At 45.6% G+C, this 16749-nt stretch overlaps 1 protein-coding gene across 3 annotated transcripts in view; it reads left to right on the top strand.

Moving 5' to 3' along the window:
- Positions 1 to 231: 231 nt before the first annotated feature.
- Positions 232 to 16749, top strand: part of CHGB (chromogranin B) — a 116781-nt gene continuing 100263 nt past the window's right edge. Inside the window, exons 1-4 of one of the 3 annotated variants that reach the window (XM_065589799.1) lie at positions 302 to 362; positions 3353 to 3393; positions 5753 to 5864; positions 7370 to 7542. In XM_065589799.1, the coding sequence (XP_065445871.1) occupies positions 7377 to 7542 (166 nt within the window). In that variant the 5' untranslated portion in view covers positions 302 to 362; positions 3353 to 3393; positions 5753 to 5864; positions 7370 to 7376. Of the gene's footprint in view, positions 363 to 3352; positions 3394 to 5752; positions 5865 to 7369; positions 7543 to 16749 lie in introns of all 3 variants that reach the window. The other 2 variants (XM_024110470.3, XM_008173788.4) reach the window with 2 other exon arrangements.

Here is a 16749-nt window from a genome sequence, read left to right as displayed (position 1 = left end):
TGCTGGCAATTATAGCATTTGCAGGCACCATGCTTTCGCTTTTAGGATATGTATTTTCTTTAGACTGGGATTTTTTTAAAAGTTTCTTTTCATTTAACATTTTTTCCCCCCTGTTCTCATCGATGGACAGTTGTTATTTAACTGTGCCTCTTTTGATCAGTTTCTCGGTGTTCTGCACTCTCAGAACCGTTTGCTTTTACCCACAACAAAAATGGTTTCCAGCCATCCGCTGGTAACACATTGATCATTTGCAAACATGAGCCCCCAACTACTTCCTGTTGGGCTTTCATGCCCTCAAGAAAGATGGCTTATGCACTTCCAGTTCAGGAGTTGCAGCTCCCAGTTTTTTCTGCTCCAACTGTGTGAGTATAACAACGACAAGCTAATCAGGGTCTGCTCCCTTTCCCCTTGCAGGCTGTCTCTCGGGGATGGTGTCATTACATGAGGATTACATGTTGCTTTAATGGTGTTAGCTGGGGTGGGGGTGCTGCATGGGGGTGCCAGTGGATTTGGGGTGTGGGGGTTATGTGAAGGTTGGGGAACAAGGTGGGGGAGGTAATATATTTTATTGGACCGACTTCTGGTGGTGAGAGAGACAAGCTTTTGAGTTTATAGAGACAGAGCTCTTCTGGCCTGGGAAAGGGACTCCCAGCTAAATGCAAGGTGGAACAGATTGCACATTGTAAGGGGCCATGCAGAGTAGAGTGGCCTTAACACCGCTCCACTCAGCTTTGTCCTGTCTGGGTGGGGGGCAAGGAGTTGGGGAATCTGAGTGCGTGACCAGCAGCTGCAGCAGGGTGTTTGCTAGAGGTTGGGGGATGTCTGTGTGTGGTTGGGGAGGGGGCTGGTAGAGCAGCACTGGGGCACGCAGGAGGAATGGATGGCTAAAGGGGGAAGGGTTCCCCTGCCCTAGGGGAGCTGTTAGCGAGCCCTTTTCAGGGAGCATATGGGAGCGGCTGGCAGTTAGTGCGGTCTGGGTGCTGTTCACCTGCCCTCTGACAACCCATCAGCCCTGCTGCCCCCAGACTGTCACAGCTTCTTCCTACAGCCAGGAGGCGGACAGACCTCTCCCAAGGCCTCGCCCCCAGCCAGCGCGCAGTCACACCAAGTAGTGCCGGGGTCTCAATCCTGCGAGCCCGTCTGCATGCATAGACCAGTGCAGGCGCGGGGTCCCCGCTACCTGCTTTCAGGATTGGGGCTGTGGCGACTTATCCCATGCAAAACCAGGCCCTTAAGTGTCCCTAGAGCCTCTGTTTGCCAGAAGCTGGGAATGGGCAACCGGGGATGGATCACTTGATAATTACCTGTTCTGTTCATTCCCTCTGGGGAACCTGGCATTCGCCACTCTCGGAAGATGGGATACTGGGCTTGATGGACCTTTGGTCTGACCCACTGTGGCCGTTCTTATCCCTCCTCTACCCTGGCTGTGCTAGAAAGCCAGGCTTTGTAAATACCAGTGTGGGGCTGGCCCCACAGTGGAGCACTACAGGGCTTTGTACCATCAGTGGGGGCTGCACATCCCTGCTTGGAACCAACGGCTTGATATGAAGGCCTTTTTACTCACTTTTGGTGTCCCTTGTTGCCTTTCCCTGGGAGCTCTTCTCTGTTTTGCTTTTATTATAAGCAGGCAGGCCCTTAAACGGAAAATTAACATTAAAAAACAAAGCTGGGGAAAGCATCTGTTAAAATACAGCCGCTGGCTTACATGCAGCGCTGGCGGACTGATAAATACTGGAGCTGGGCCAACCTCCCCCCACCCCCTCCAAAAAACCTGACCCGTGTCTCATAAATTTTAGAAAAATGTATGTTTGTTTTACTGGCTCTAACAAATACTAATCGCAGAGACTGATCCCATCATAATATTCACAAGGAGTTCCCTTCCAGCTCGCCTACCCCTGGGCTAGCCGTAAATTATGTTAATGCTTAAAGGGGTGGGTGGGTCTTTAATTTGGCTTGCTTGTTTCAGTGTTACAAGGAGACAGCCCTCATGGTGGGCAGGACGATGCTCTGAATCAGAGTGTGTGTGAGTGTAGAAAGGGCAGGGGTAAGCACTGCTGGGACTGTCAGACCTCTGAGGATGGGAGGATCTAGAGTAGGGGTGTCAAACACACCTGAGATAGCGGGCCTGATCCGATACTCTGCCGCTTGTGCAGGCCACACCCAGCAAAAGTTATTAAAATAGAAATAGCCAAGGATAAGCCATGTTGGTAATGACCTACATTTATTTTACGCTTCTCCAGAGCCTCTTAAATGCTTCCAAGTGGTTCAACACCTGTACACAAGGTTTTGCTGGATTGCTGCACCGGAGTCTGGATTGTGGACTAACTCCCCCGCATGGACCCTGCTGGCGCCTGCTAAAATGTTCCTTAGTGTGCGTTGATGTCGTCCTGTTTTTATCAGGACTTCATCAGTGCACACTAGCAGGGTCTACACAGGGGTGTTAGAGCACAGCACGCTGGTCTGCTCTACAAATCACACCCTGGTAGTGTGGACTCTGGGGTTGTGAAGACAAACCTGAATATTCACAGGAAGTCCACAGTCTGGATGAAACTGTTCTGCAGGCTAGATCCAGCCCATGGGTGTTACATTTGACCCCCCTGATTAGAGGCTAAGAACAGATTTTCCATTCTGTTAACAGCAGTGCATCTCCATTGAGATGAGGGGAATTATATGAGGTTAAGTAGAATAACTAAATGGGGAAACAGACTCTGGAAGGCCAATGAGTTTTATATCCATCTACACCAGCTGCTTGTGGACCTTGCAGTGTGTAAAAACATTACACCAAATACATTTGAATAGATGTGTATGTTATAATGCCGTACCACATGCCTGTGAATGTTGCTCTTTAGGGCAAGGACTGCCTTTTTGTTCTGTGTTTCCATTGCCTAGCACAGCAGGGTCCTGGTTCCCGGCTAAGACTCATAGGCCCTACAATAATATAAATAATAACATACTGAGATAGAACAACACTGCATCTGATATCAGTGTTCCTACACCTCTATGATGATCCACACTTAAAAGATAGGAATGCAGATTTTTAACATTCGTCATTATCTGCATACTTTTAATATCCATCACAACACAGTTTTTAAAAATCAGCTGAGAGTAGAAAGGCAGAAACATACAAGGAGAGTGTCTTGAAGAGAAGGGAGAGAGGCAGAAATATGGTAGTCTTAGGCCCGAGTCTTGCACTGATGTGCCCACTCTCAGCTCCACTGAAGTGATAACAGTTTCTGTATTAACCTCTGTATTCACATGCTCATAATGTTCTGAAATATTCGTCTTTGGTATTGGAATTTCCCCTGCTTAGCTTCTGTCTGAAGATGGACTTCTTTCTTTCTGTCTTTCTTAGTTTGAGCAAAATCCTGGCAGTGACTTCAGAGTTATGAGGAGGTAAATGATATATATATTTTTTTACTATGGGAAAAATGTATGATTCTCCTATTTCCTTCTGTTTTGTGGGAATAACAGAGAAACAGCTGAACTTTGAAACATCCACCTTGGGGCCTTTGCATCCTGCAGTGTGCTCAGCACCTCCCAGCTCTGCCCTGACTTCAGGTCAAGTTGTGGAAGTGCAAAGCCCCATAGAAACTGCTCTCAAAGTCTTGACCAATCTCTTCCTGGCTAAATCTCAGGTCTGTCCCAGACCACCTCCTCCCTTGCACTTTCCTCTGCCTTTGACAAAGTTGATCATTCCTGCGTCCTCGAATTCCACTTGTCCCTGGTTTCACGGAGCTTCTGGGTCTCTTCCTGCCTCTTTGGCCACCCTTTCCAGGGCTTCTTTGGCAGCTCTTTCTCCTCTCAGCTCCCACGTGCTATCAGAATCCCTTCAGGGCTGTGCTCATGGCCCTGGCCGTGGTGTTCTTGGGTGACCTCCTCCACTTGCATGGGTTTAACGACCACTTCAATGCTAATGACACTCACATATACTTCTCTGCTCTGAATTTAGCACCGAGGGTTCACCTTGTGTCTCTCACGGTTTCATTTTGGATCGCTCGCCCTCATCTCATAACCAAGCTCCTAATTTCTTCCAAATTCTCTCCCCTATCTCCGTTCTGCATCATGGCTTCTGACTCCACCAGACCTATAACCTGGGGGCCACCTTCAACTCCTCCTTCTCCTCTCCCACCCAGGTTGTCTCCAAATCCTGGAGCTTTTCCCTCCATAACATTTCAAACAACTCTTCACCGAGGTGAAATCACTGGTATCTAATCATCCTACTTCACTGCTCCAGTCTCCCCCCATGAGATCTTTTGGATACCTACTTCAGCCTCCTCTGTCCATCTTGAATGCCCCAGCCCTGCATCACACAGACCCTGCGTGCTCCTTTCACTGAGTTTCTTTTTGCATTTCCACCCATCTATACCTGCTTTATCGCCTAGCACGAACGTCTCTGTGCCTTCTGCCTTTATGTCTGGATTGCCCTTCCCAAGTCACTTCCCTCTCATTCAGATCCCTCCTCAAAGTCCAGACGGGTCCATGACATACTTCCTCATCTTGTCTTTCGTTTCCTCTCCTCTTGTTTGTCATACATTAAGTTTAGATTTGTACAGTCATTGGGGCTGGTGTGATGGTCCAAATTTTTGTAAGTGACTTGTGATTTTAGGTGTCCAACTTGAGATACCTTAAAGGAGCTTGATTGTGAGAGAGGAGATTTCAGCAAACAGGTCCCTTTAAGGGGTTTCTAGTTGGACACCTAAAAACATTAGCTCCCTTTGAAAATCTTGGCCTATGTTTTGTGAGGTGGCTAGTCCAGTTTTTGGTTTGTTTACTATTCATTATTTTTCGATCATATACTGAGAACTTGTTCTAACCGGGTTGTGCTTGGATTCAAAAAGTCTGATCTCCAACTTGGTCTGTCTTCCAAGTAAAATTAGGAATAATGATATTTGGGGTTAATATAGCACCTTGGATCATAGGATCTGTGCGTGCGTTACTAAGGTAGGCGTGCATTATCATCACCTTTTTACAGATGGGGAAACCGAGTTTCAGCGGCACGAAGGCCGCAATTTTCAGTACTTTGTTTGCAGGTTTCAGATTTTTGGTTCCTGACTCAAAACACCTTGGCCTTCATTTTTCAGAAGTTTTGAGCACCCACATCTCCAATTGAAGTCAATGGGAGCTGCAGATGCTCAGGACGAAGTTGTCTCAAATTGAGACGTTGCCAGGAAGTGGCCAATCCTTGAAAATATGGTTGCCAGTGACAGTGAGTTTATTGGCTGAGTGGAAAATAGAACCCAGGTCTCCTGAGTCTGGTGCCAGCTCTGAACGCTAGATCATATCCTCTTCCTAGACTATATTTCCTGGAAAGCCTTGGTACGGCACAAACAGGTGTTATAACACTCTGCTGGCTTCAGAATGGCAGCAACAGAGCATACTGGGTAGGTGTGAATGAACAGCTGTTTCCCCAGCACATGTGGGCATGGGCTAAGTAAGGAGGCCGTTTGATTTTTAGTTCCCTGCTTCAAAGTTTTTGAATAAATGAGAGCTCACATGGCATCAACCTACCACTACAAGTATGGAGGGTGTTAACTTCTCAATGAGGCCGGCCTCACTGTAAAAAGATTGAAGGAAATTATTTCATAAATGTGTTGTTTTTATTTCCCAGGGAAGATCCACTCCTGTGTCAGTCCTGACAAACAGTGGGGAATGTGTTGACTTCAAGTGACACACACTTTTTGAAGGTCATACCATTCTGGCAGTATGATCAGCTAATGCAAGGAATCTAATGACCTGTTTTTCATTTCAAAAGGCTGCAGCTGACAGACTTCCTAGAAGGGAAAGCTGTGTGACAGATGATCACAAACACTGGCAACCTGTTTACTGCCCAAAGGGTTACTCAATCATCAGTGATCCATTCACAGGTATGATGCAAATGAAATGATGTGTCCCCCTCTTGCGCATCTGAGAACTCACAGGTTCAGTCACACCATCACTTTTCCTCTGAGATCAGCCTCTCCACTAAAGGCCTGGGAGCAAGTTAACTGGAGACTGGCTGTACGGCTTCTAGAAATCCATTATGGCGTTATAAGGATGTGGCCAATCACCACCTAGCTTGTGTGTTTTTCCCCTTTGCCCTCCCTTCCCTCTTTTTGCTGTGTCTTGAAGAGCATAAGTGACTGCTTTCTTTTATGCCTGTACAGCAACTAGACTGTTGGAAGCTCTCCTTGTAACTAATATGACTAGGGTGGAGGATAGCTAAAGTGTGGTGCACGGCACGTGGTGCAGAGATGGAATTTTGGCCAGGGATTCCTAGGCATAGTTCCAGTGTTTTGACATGTAGCGTAGGAGTATTAATGTCCATGCCGAGCAGACACCCTCCCGTCCACCAGTGAGCTGCGGCGCCTTCAGTTTATCTGTGTAAGGAGAATGAAGGGATGAGCTGACCCAGCTGCTGCTAGAGGCCTCAATCTGGAAAAAGGGCTCCAAGCATGCCCTTAATTTTAACTACATGAGCAGTCTAACTCGGGTCATGTGCTCTGTGTTTAGCACTTGCCTCAGTATTTTCCTGGACTCCATGTGTTTCCAGGGAGTCCAGGTATGTCAGCCTTGATGCTTAGACTTCCAAGTTATCCCCTCTGCCCAAGAACAGCAAAATCTACTTCTTTCATGCCGCCTTCCTCTTCTTAGACCCACTCTCCCTTAGTTTAATCAATGACTAAATGCTGAAACCAGAATTTTGTTGTGTGATGATAAAGAGCATGACCAGAAGAGCTCTTCGGAGTTTGCTTTCCTTTGGGTTTTCATGCTACAAAATAGCATTTGGACACAAATCAGACGTCAAGAATTAAAACATTAAAAAACCAGTCGGAGAACACTTCAACCTCCCTGGTCACTCAATTACAGACCTAAAAGTCGCAATACTCCAACAAAAAAACTTCAGAAACAGACTCCAACGAGAGACTGCTGAATTGGAATTAATTTGCAAACTGGACACTATTAAATTAGGCTTGAACAAAGACTGGGAGTGGATGAGTCATTACACAAAGTAAAACTATTTCCCCATGCTAATTTCCCCCCTACTGTTACTCACACCTTCTTGTCAACTGTTGGAAATGGGCCATCCTGATTATCACTACAAACGTTTTTTTTCTCCTGCTGATAATAGCCCACCTTAATTGATTAGTCTCGTTATAGTTGGTATGGCAACACCCATTTTTTCATGTTCTCTGTGTTTATATATATATATATATATCTTCCTACTGTCTTTTCCACTGCATGCATCTGATGAAATGGGTTTTAGCCCACGAAAGTTTATGCCCAAATAAATTTGTTAGTCTCTAAGGTGCAACAAGATCTCCTCGGTTTTTTTTAACACGGCTGCTACTCTGAAATTTGGATCTCAGTAACAGTTGTGTCTTCACTGCAGTGGGGCCATGGAGGGAGATGAAACAGCATCAAGCCACCCCTCAGAGGACAGCAGCATACTGGACCTTCCCTCTGCTTATGATATAACAGACAGCTTCCTGCTTGAACACAGCACTGGGACCAGTGACGAGCCTTGTAGTTCTGTGGATACTTTTGCCTCATCAGCATGCTTAGGTAAAGACTAAACAATGAATGTAAATATTCCTGTTCACACACACACTCACTTCCTTTAGACATAGACCTGTTGGGTCAAATATTTATTGCTTCAGGCAGAGTGTTGTTTGAATGAGCAGCAAACAGCTTGCTGAAGTTCGATGCAAGAGCATCTGTCTTAGTGCAAAGTGTGGCTTATTGGAAGTGCAATATGATTCTGTGCTTCCTAGTAAATACAAAGTGCACTATGGATTGCTGATACATGTGAGAGCAGTCGAGAGGGTTGCTGCTTTCTGGTGTCACTATGCTCATGGAGGAGGGAGTTACCTGAGGCCAGCCAACAGAAACAATCCTAAAGCACTCATAGGCATCAGGAAAAACATTGCTTTGTACAATTACAACAAGCAAGGCAACATCTACTCTGCAAATCCTTCTACCTTCCATTCCCCCATCTGCAACATGTGTCCTCATTAAACCGGTGCAGAACAAGTGTTCTGTTTATAAAAGGTTATAGAAACAGGCAACTGAAAGGCTGGGTGTGCTGCATTCCTTGTGGATTAGTAATAAGCTTGCTGTAGGATCTGATTATGCTCAGCAACTAGGAGACAATGGTTAACTTTCTTGCCTTGTTTTGTTTCTTAGAGAGGGGGGATTTCTGCGAAAATGCCAGTTCCCACTTTCTAAGCTGCACTGTTGTATTTATCCACAAGGGAGCTGAATTGAGATTGTATCAACAACTTTAATTCTGGTCTTTTTCTAATTTTTGAACATGTGACTTTACAACCTGAAAGTTCATTTAATGTAACTGTTATGGATGTGATATGGATACAGGTATTGTTCAGCTTGTACTTTCTGAGAGCGACTCTGGCCAGTTTCCACTACCTTTGTGTGTTTTGTAGGGATGAATTATTCTACAGTGGTCGGAGTGCCTTTGAGAGGGTGCATTAAAATACAATATTAATATAGTTATCGTAGGTGTCACTAGGTGGCTCTGTTACACACAGTCTTCCAAGTTCTTAACAGGGGTGCAGATGTTCAGTCAGGGGAAGACAGGCTATGTGGTGGTCTTGGTTTTGGTTATACAAGATTATGGGATTGGAGCTATGTGAGCAGCAGGAGAATTTGCTCTCTGCCTGGGGCTCCGATTACCGTTAGCTCTTGAAGCCTCGTTGAAAATTTTCTGTCAAAGCTGTTTTTCAATGGGAAATTGGGTTTTGACCTAAATGAAATTTTCAACAAAAAGTGTCGGCTTTCCACAGAAAATTTAGACTTTTTTCATAAAAAAACCCCAAATATCCAAAATCCAAAATATTTTGATTTTGGCTGGAAATTTTTATTTTGAAATACAGCCGTTGTGCCTTAATGGGTAGGGTTACCATATTTAAAAAATAAAAAAAGAGGACAATCCACGGGGCCCTGGCCCCGCCCCTTTCCCAACCCCTTCCCCACCCCAACTCCGCCCCTTCCCCAAAGTCCCTGCCCTAACTCCCCCTCCTCCCTCCCAGCCACGCGAAAAGGGCTGCCCAACCACTACCGGCTTCACGGTTTGCCGGGCAGCCCCCAGATCCTGCGCCCCGGCCGGCGCTTCCCCAGCGCAGCTGGAGCCTGGGAGGGGAAGCGCCCAGCTGGGGGCATAGGGTCTGGAGGCTGCCTGGCAAACCGTAAAGCTGGTAGCGCTCAGGCTTCGGGCAGCCCCCTTGCCTCCGGATCCTGCGCCCCCAGAGCCCGGGAGGGGAAGTGCCCGGACGGTATTTTCCCGGACATTTTCGGCTTTTTGGCAATTCCCCCTGGACGGGGGTTTGATTACCAAAAAGCCGGACATGTCCGGGAAAAACCGGACGTATGGTAACCCTATTAATGGGAGTTGGTTGTACTTTTTGGGTATGTAATGTCGCATTCGCCTCTATGTGCCAAGCTCCCAAAGGGACTAAATGTCTCATGATGCACTGTGGCTATGTGATTGCTGTGATGCACTGTGGTATCTCAGCAAGAAGAGAGAATGTGGTGCATCATGGGAGATGTAGTACAGCCAGGGAGCCCAGCCCATAAAGAAGAATGGTGTTATGGGGTACCTGAATTACAACTACCATGAGGCAGCATGGCAACATTTCTGAATCAAAAATTTCAGTTTTCTCTTCATTATTTGGCTGAGAATTTTTGGTTTTCAGTTTTCTTGCTGAAAAGTTGGAATTTTCCACAGGGGGGAAAACCAGCAAACCCATTTTTTGACCCGCATGGACTATCCCCAGATTCACCTCACTGTTTTCTCCACCACTGCGAAGCCAACTTGCCAGCCCGTGTCAGTTGCCATGTTTCGGCGGAAGGGGAGCACTGATGTTAGAACAAGATGCTGGTGTCAGAAGAATGGGCAGTAATATATTACATCATGTGATCCAGCCTGACGTTATTGATTCATGTGATCCAGGTTCCCCCCCACCCATCTCCTCCGACTTAAAAGTTTGTGAGGGGAAGTTTGTGACGGGGGAATCGCTTTACTTGTGAACTAAGTGGTGCTACTATGTTGTTTGCTACTTTTAAATATTTCCAGTTAAAATAATTTTTTGATTTAAGACCCACTAGAACAGTCTTCCTTTGTGCGCGGCTTTTGCTGCTGCTGTCATCATCAGCAGGAGCGACACACGGGGCAAAGCTGGATATGTTTGTATTTAGCCTTCGCTCCTTTCTGGAATTTTAAATCCAACCCCCCCACTTTCATCACCTATTCAGTCCTGATGCACCACGGGTTACGAAGGCTTGTGGCAGTTGCATTAAAAAGCCTGGATTAAAATAAAACTAGGTGAGGTTGGGAAGTCATTTGCAAAGAGGTTTGCAAATACTTTTTTAAAAGAAAAAAAATATTTCTTCTGTTTGCAGGCAAAGCTAGCAAAATCCCTGTGAAATTTCTATTCACTTTGGAGATTTAAATAGTTAAAAGGAGGTGTTTAACTCCTCTTCCTCGTGTTCCTGACACAAGATACTTGCTTATGGGCTGAGCAAACTACCAGGGATGGTAACATTTAGACATCAGCACCCTACTGATCGCTCACTATATTGCACAGACAGAGGATAAGCACCCAATGAACCTAGCCTACTGTGGTGTTACTAGCATATGAGGCCTGGGCAGTTTCCTTCAGTTTCCAGTCTGACAATTCCAGGATTGTGTCTCAGGTAAAATAGCATTCATCTGTGACAGGGATTCCAGCCATTGCTGTGTTTTGTCTGTTGACAGTAGGAGCACTGGAGGAGGCTACGTGACCTAGTGGTTATAGTAGATTTGTCCAATCAATATTCCTGTTCTAATTTGAGCCTTGATTAACTTCAGATCTTGGTAATGGTAAAGTGTCCACTTGTGCGTCATAGTGTCATGATGTATTTCCTTGTTGCTAGTGAAAATATGCCAAATGAATCTCTCTTTCGGCTTTAGCAGAGGAATTCCTCTGACAATGTGATAGGCTGGGGTTAGTTTGTTTTAGACAGAGTGTGTCACAGGTTTTCTGTAAACCTTTATAGGTGTATCCACAAGTGCTGGGATTTGTGGGCAATCCCTGTGACGGGTGTGTGTATCATGAGCTATTTGCTCAGGTCCTATTCTTCTCCAGCAAGGGTTGGTGCTATTTGAGTTAATTGTGTTGGTGATTAATGTTGGGGTGTAGGAGGAACGTGTGATTACTCTGCAGTCCCGAGACTGGTTTGAGGAGCATGGAGTTTACAGCTAATCAGCCAGCCATGACACATGAAAAGACAAACTGCTCAAACATGAAACTTCATGTTGTGTTTTACAGCAGTAGAGGCCAGATCCTGCATCTGTGTTCAAGTACAACACCCGCTGACTTCAGAGGGTGCTTTGGGTTTTGCAGAGAATGAAAGATCAGGCCCCAGATTCTTCTTTTATTCCCATGACAATTGCACCTAGAAGCCCTGACTAGAGCCAAACAGCGATGGACACTGACTACACATAATAAGACAGCCCTGATCCGAAGAACTTGCAATCTAAACAAATACTTATTTGAGTGTCGTTTTCTATACAATTGCGTCTATATAAAACAATGCTGCTCCAAATATCTGAGTGCCTGCTGTATGGAACAGCATCAGCGTTTTACATGCACATTCACCTGTGCACATCTATAAAATCATTAACGTTTCAAAAGGAGACTCTGCTTTCTAATCTAGGTTGTTTAAGCTTACATAAGTCCTTTGTAAGTCAGCACTGCAGAAAAACAACCCGCAAGTCTCGGAGCCCGAGTCAACTGACTTGAGCGCTATAGGTTTGCAGTACAACGGGGCTAAAAATAGCAGTACAGATGTTCCCGCTCAGCCTGGAGCCCAGGCTCTGAGACCAACCCCCCTCGCCGGGTTTCATAGCCTGGTGTCCAGCCCAAGCAGGAACGTCTACACTGCTGTTTTCAGCCCTGAATCGGGGTTTGGTTGGTTGGTTTTTTTGCAATGTAGTCGTACCCTCAGTCATCTTGGCTACAGAAAACATAACTGCACTGAAAACCAAACCCTACATCTAAGGGGAACTTTCTTAGAGAATTAAATCATACCAAAAAATCTTAGAGTTACAATCCTAGCTCTTGTTTCCTCCGCTCATGAAATAGTGAAAAGTGTTCCAGTGACGACTTCTTATTATTTATTTGTATTGCAGTGGCACCTAGGGGCCTCAGTCATGGACCATGACCCCACTGTGTTAGGTGCTGTACAAACACAGAACAAAAAGATGGTCCCTGCCCCAGTGAGCTTACCATCTAAGTATGAGACAAGAGACAACAGATGGATACAGACAGAGAAATGGGGGAGCGGAAGGAAACAATGAGAGCATATTGATCAGCATGATAAGCGGTGGTAGCACGCCAGCTTGTAAGATTGAAGTTCAGAGCAGCGATTTGTTCTAACCTGTACTATAAAGCGTTTCGACTTGGAGATCGGCTCCTATGGTTTAGGCAGTGGGAATGACAGGTAATTTTTCGAACTCTGTTTTAAATGCCATTTGTAGTTTGACAAGGACAGTGGTCTCGCTTGCTCCAATGTTAATTTTTCGGCACACAGAAGTATAGCCAGCAGGAGTCACTGTCTCTCAGACATAACTTTTCTTAGTAGAGATGTAGATGGAGACAAAGTAATATTTTTCTGGCATTCCTCCTGTCCTGGATTGATATTGACCAGAAGGCATGTCATTCAGCCTTCAGGCATCCCGAATAAATATTTATGTATCCTTAGTGTAACCTAGGAACAACTAAAAGTGTGTATAACAGAGGGAGGATATATCATTTTGTTGGAAGGGAAATGTTGCATCATAGTAGTTGGGTAACTCCATTAGACTGTTGAATCAACAAAACAGTGCTCCCAGTCGCATGGAAATGGTAATAAACACTAAAGTACGTGCGAATTAGTGATTTATGATTCATTAGCAGCATTCTCCTGCTGTAACAAAGATACAGCATAGCCAGCAGTAAACTGAATTTTGTAATGAAGTTAAAGGGACATTGGTAGATCAGAAAGAGCATATTTAAACACACACACTCTCAAAATTTCCTTGTTTATACAGCAATGGACCTTAGAATATTAAAGCTGATGAAAATTGTACTTTGCATCTTTTTTTGCTTTTTTATTTTTTTTGCTCGGCTCAGAAAAGAAAACGAAATGACTGTGTTTATAACATTTCTAATCTGCATTACTCGTATCCTAGCAGGGTTTGGGATACTGGCTTTGTTGGGGATTGTTTTAAATCCAGGCAAATTGTTTTATCATTTCAAGTTTCTAAAAAAGGTCTTAAAATATTTAAATTCATATTTCGATTTTGCTGAGGTTTGTTTTTTTTAACGAAACCTATATTCTGTTCCTTTATTTGCTGCTGTTGTCTGCATTATGGTAGCATCCAACCTGTGCTACGTGCTGTTCGGACACAGAGGAAGACATGGATCTTGCCCTTAAGAGCCCTGCAGTCTTAAAAAATAAAGGGTGTGAGGAAGGGGATACAGCATCCAAGCGAAGGATCATGGGGAAAGTTGGCTCCTCTCTAAGGCTAAGATTTTGTCATGGCTATTTTTAGTAAAAGTCACGGACAGGTCACGGGCAATAAAGAAAAATTCATGGAAGCCCATGACCTGTCCCTGACTTTTACTAAAAATAGCCATGACAAAATGGGAAGGGACCGGGCAGCTGCAGGGTGGCTGGGAGCTCTGGGGCTCCCACTACCCATGGGGGCTCAGAGCTCCAGAGTCCCTCTGCCTCCAGCGATGGAGTGGAGCTGCGGGGTCCCCCTGCCCCCTTCTTAGCGGCAGGGAACTGTGGGAATCCCCTTGCCACCACCGCAGTGGGGAGCTGCAGGGCTCCCCCTGCCCCTCACGGCAGCCATCTGCTGAAGGAGTCCCCCTCTTTCCCTATGGCAGCGGCTGGGGAGCTGCGGGGTACCCCTCCCTACCTGCGGTGGCTGGGAGCTGTGGGGTATCCTGCTGCCCATGCCGGCTGAGAGCGTGGGGGTCCGCTGCCTCAGGTGATGGGGGTACCTTGCAGCTCCCTGCTGCTGGAGGTGGTAGGACCCTGCAACTCCCAGCCACCAGGCTGAAGTCACGGAGGTCTTTGGAAGTCACGGATTCCGTGACTTCCGTGACCTCAGTGACAAAACTGTAGCCTTACTCATCTCTAATTCATTCTGTGGAGGGTTTATGAAAATTGTTTCAAGTGATGACTTCGGAGGGGAGCGGTGGGGTGGGTAGGTGGGAAAAAGGTGGAAAGGAAAGGAAACATTGTAGGAAAGAGATGATGTCAGTGGAGCAAGGGAGTAGGAGAGGAGGGAATTAGGAAGGGGAGGAAGAAGGGGAATGTTGGTGATGTGACCATGAGCAGAGGTCGGAGTCCAAAAGAGTCTTAAGGGCTGGATCATCATCTGGTTTAAATTTGGCTTCAAAGGAGCAGTGTAGTTGGACACATGCTGAGGCTCTGGCCCCATCACCCTGTGATGTAAGAAGGCTGAGAATCTGAAAGCTGTTCCTGGGAACAAGACCCTTCACAGGCTACCCCACATGCTTCCCTCCCTGCCCACCCAGGGTATGTCTACACAGCCTGCAGCAGTCAGTTCCAAGACCAGGTTCACAGACTCAGGCTCATGCTACCACGCTAAAAATAACTGTGTAGACAGCACCCTTCAGTTACCCGCCTCTCCCTGCTCTGTTTTGCACTGGTTACGATATTTTTTTAATTAGTATCTGAAATGAAACATGCCCATATCGATGCATATTTATTCTGATTAGTCCCTAACTGTTCTGTTTACTGCTCTCTTTGCCTTTTAAGAGCCTCTTCCATCTTTTCCAGCAGAGCTGTGTCATGTATGTGATGAGAAGAAATGGTTTTACATGCTGTCGTTTTTTTCTTGTACTTGGGTTATGCACGCGTGCTGTTGTGGAATGTTGAACATTAAAGGAACAGGGTGTACTTTTAATATCGTCAAGCCATGTGGGTCAGTGCTAGCCCTTGAGAGGCCACTCAGAAGTTCATGGCAATATAAAATTCAATGTATTCATTCTTTATCCTGTACATTAAAGAAAAAACCAGCGTGGTTACCTAACTACCAGGAGAAATGGAACTTCTAGAACACGTTTTAACTCGCTGCATTCATTAAGGAGGAAGTGTCATGTCAAAGACCACAGGCTTTATATAAAAGCTCATTAGATGAGTCTGTACATACCCTGTAAGTCTAAAACAGGTTTTCTCCAGTCATGTTATCCATGCAGAGCCAAATTTTAGCTAAAATAGGAGGCCCACTTACATGCACGGTTGCCACAGTTCCATGCAGAGCTTAATGTGGAAATGGGAATTTAGAAGCCTAAATGACCATGCATCTGCACAATCATTGTTACTGTGTGCAAAGCTAGATGCACACTTGTGCATGCAAAAATTATTAAAAAATAATAATCAAAATATCTGCCTGCCACGCACGTTCTGATGTTTGGCTTGATCGGGAGGGATTTATATACATACACTTTGTACTCTTATGGAAAAGAAGAAAAAAAAAAAAAAAAAAAAAAAAGAAGAGAACTTCTAAGTGAAATAACCCAGTATCGGATGTTAGCGTTTAGAATACTTAGTTAAGGAATGGTAGTTTGATTTCTGCTGCCCTCTAGTGATCAATATTACTGACTTCTGATCTATTAGCAATGTATCAAATGGAGGTACAATTAAACTTCAGGTACTGGTGGTGGAGGAGGAAAATTAACCTCTATACATTTCTGCCAGAAGGCCCAGATCCTCAGCTGTTGCAAATCACTTTACTCCAGCCAAAGATCCTGATCTGGAAATGTTGCCAAAGGAGACTTGATTGTTCACTGCTTAGCTTATAGTGTGTAGTTTTCTACATAATGTTGTTCCTGTCTAATGCCGGTGAAGTATTTTTGTGGGTTTTGGAATAGAGTTTTAGTCTGTGTCTACGTTACAGCCGTGTCAGCAGATCCAGTGAGAACGACAATGCTTTAGAACCGTGGTTTTCAACCTGTGGCCCGTGGACCCCTGGGGGTCCGCAGACTGTCCCTAAGATTTCCAAAGGAGCCCCCATCTCCATTCAAAACTTTGTAGGGGTCCCCAAATGAAAAAAGGTTGAAAACCACTGCTACAGAGCTTGATTATGTTGTTTGAGTGTAGACATGACTTGGCCCCCCTGAACTGGGCCAAGCCTTTGAATATGAAGAATGTCTGGTGATTAGCGCTGTTGTAAGGCCGTTCATTACTGGGATTTGCTGATTTTTTTTTTTCCCCGTCTGAAAAATTCTGGATTTTGAAAAAGCCAGGATTTGGGTTTCACTGTTCCCCCTCCTCCCCTCTAGATTTTGGCTTTTTTTGGTAACTGGGAATTTTTTACAGGTGAAGCAAATGGAGCTGTGCTGCAGGGGGTCAGCAAGGGGCTGTATGGCTGAAGGGCAGCCTTCTGTTCCCCTCCTGAGCACAGCCCCATCCGCTTTCTCTGCACCGTGGGGGGTGAGACAGGAAAAGAGCCTTGTCCTGGCAGCCAAAACTGCCCAACTGCAGTAGCAGCAGGCCTGCAGGGAGATGCCTTCCTCCACCGCTATATTGCAGGTTACAGCCCCCGCCCCCTGGGCCCACCCGCTGCATCCTGGGAGTACCAGGCACCCCCTCCCCTTCGCCTCACCTGCTACCCTTCATTTTCCGTTTTTATTGATTTTTTTTCCACCCGTTTTTAAAATTGGGGACTGCAATTGTAGGTCCTTGCGTTGTTGT

The sequence above is a fragment of the Chrysemys picta genome, chromosome 3 (genome assembly GCF_011386835.1).
Source record: "Chrysemys picta bellii isolate R12L10 chromosome 3, ASM1138683v2, whole genome shotgun sequence".
Lineage (NCBI taxonomy): Eukaryota > Metazoa > Chordata > Testudines > Emydidae > Chrysemys > Chrysemys picta.
This window is presented reverse-complemented; position numbering and strand designations above follow the sequence as displayed.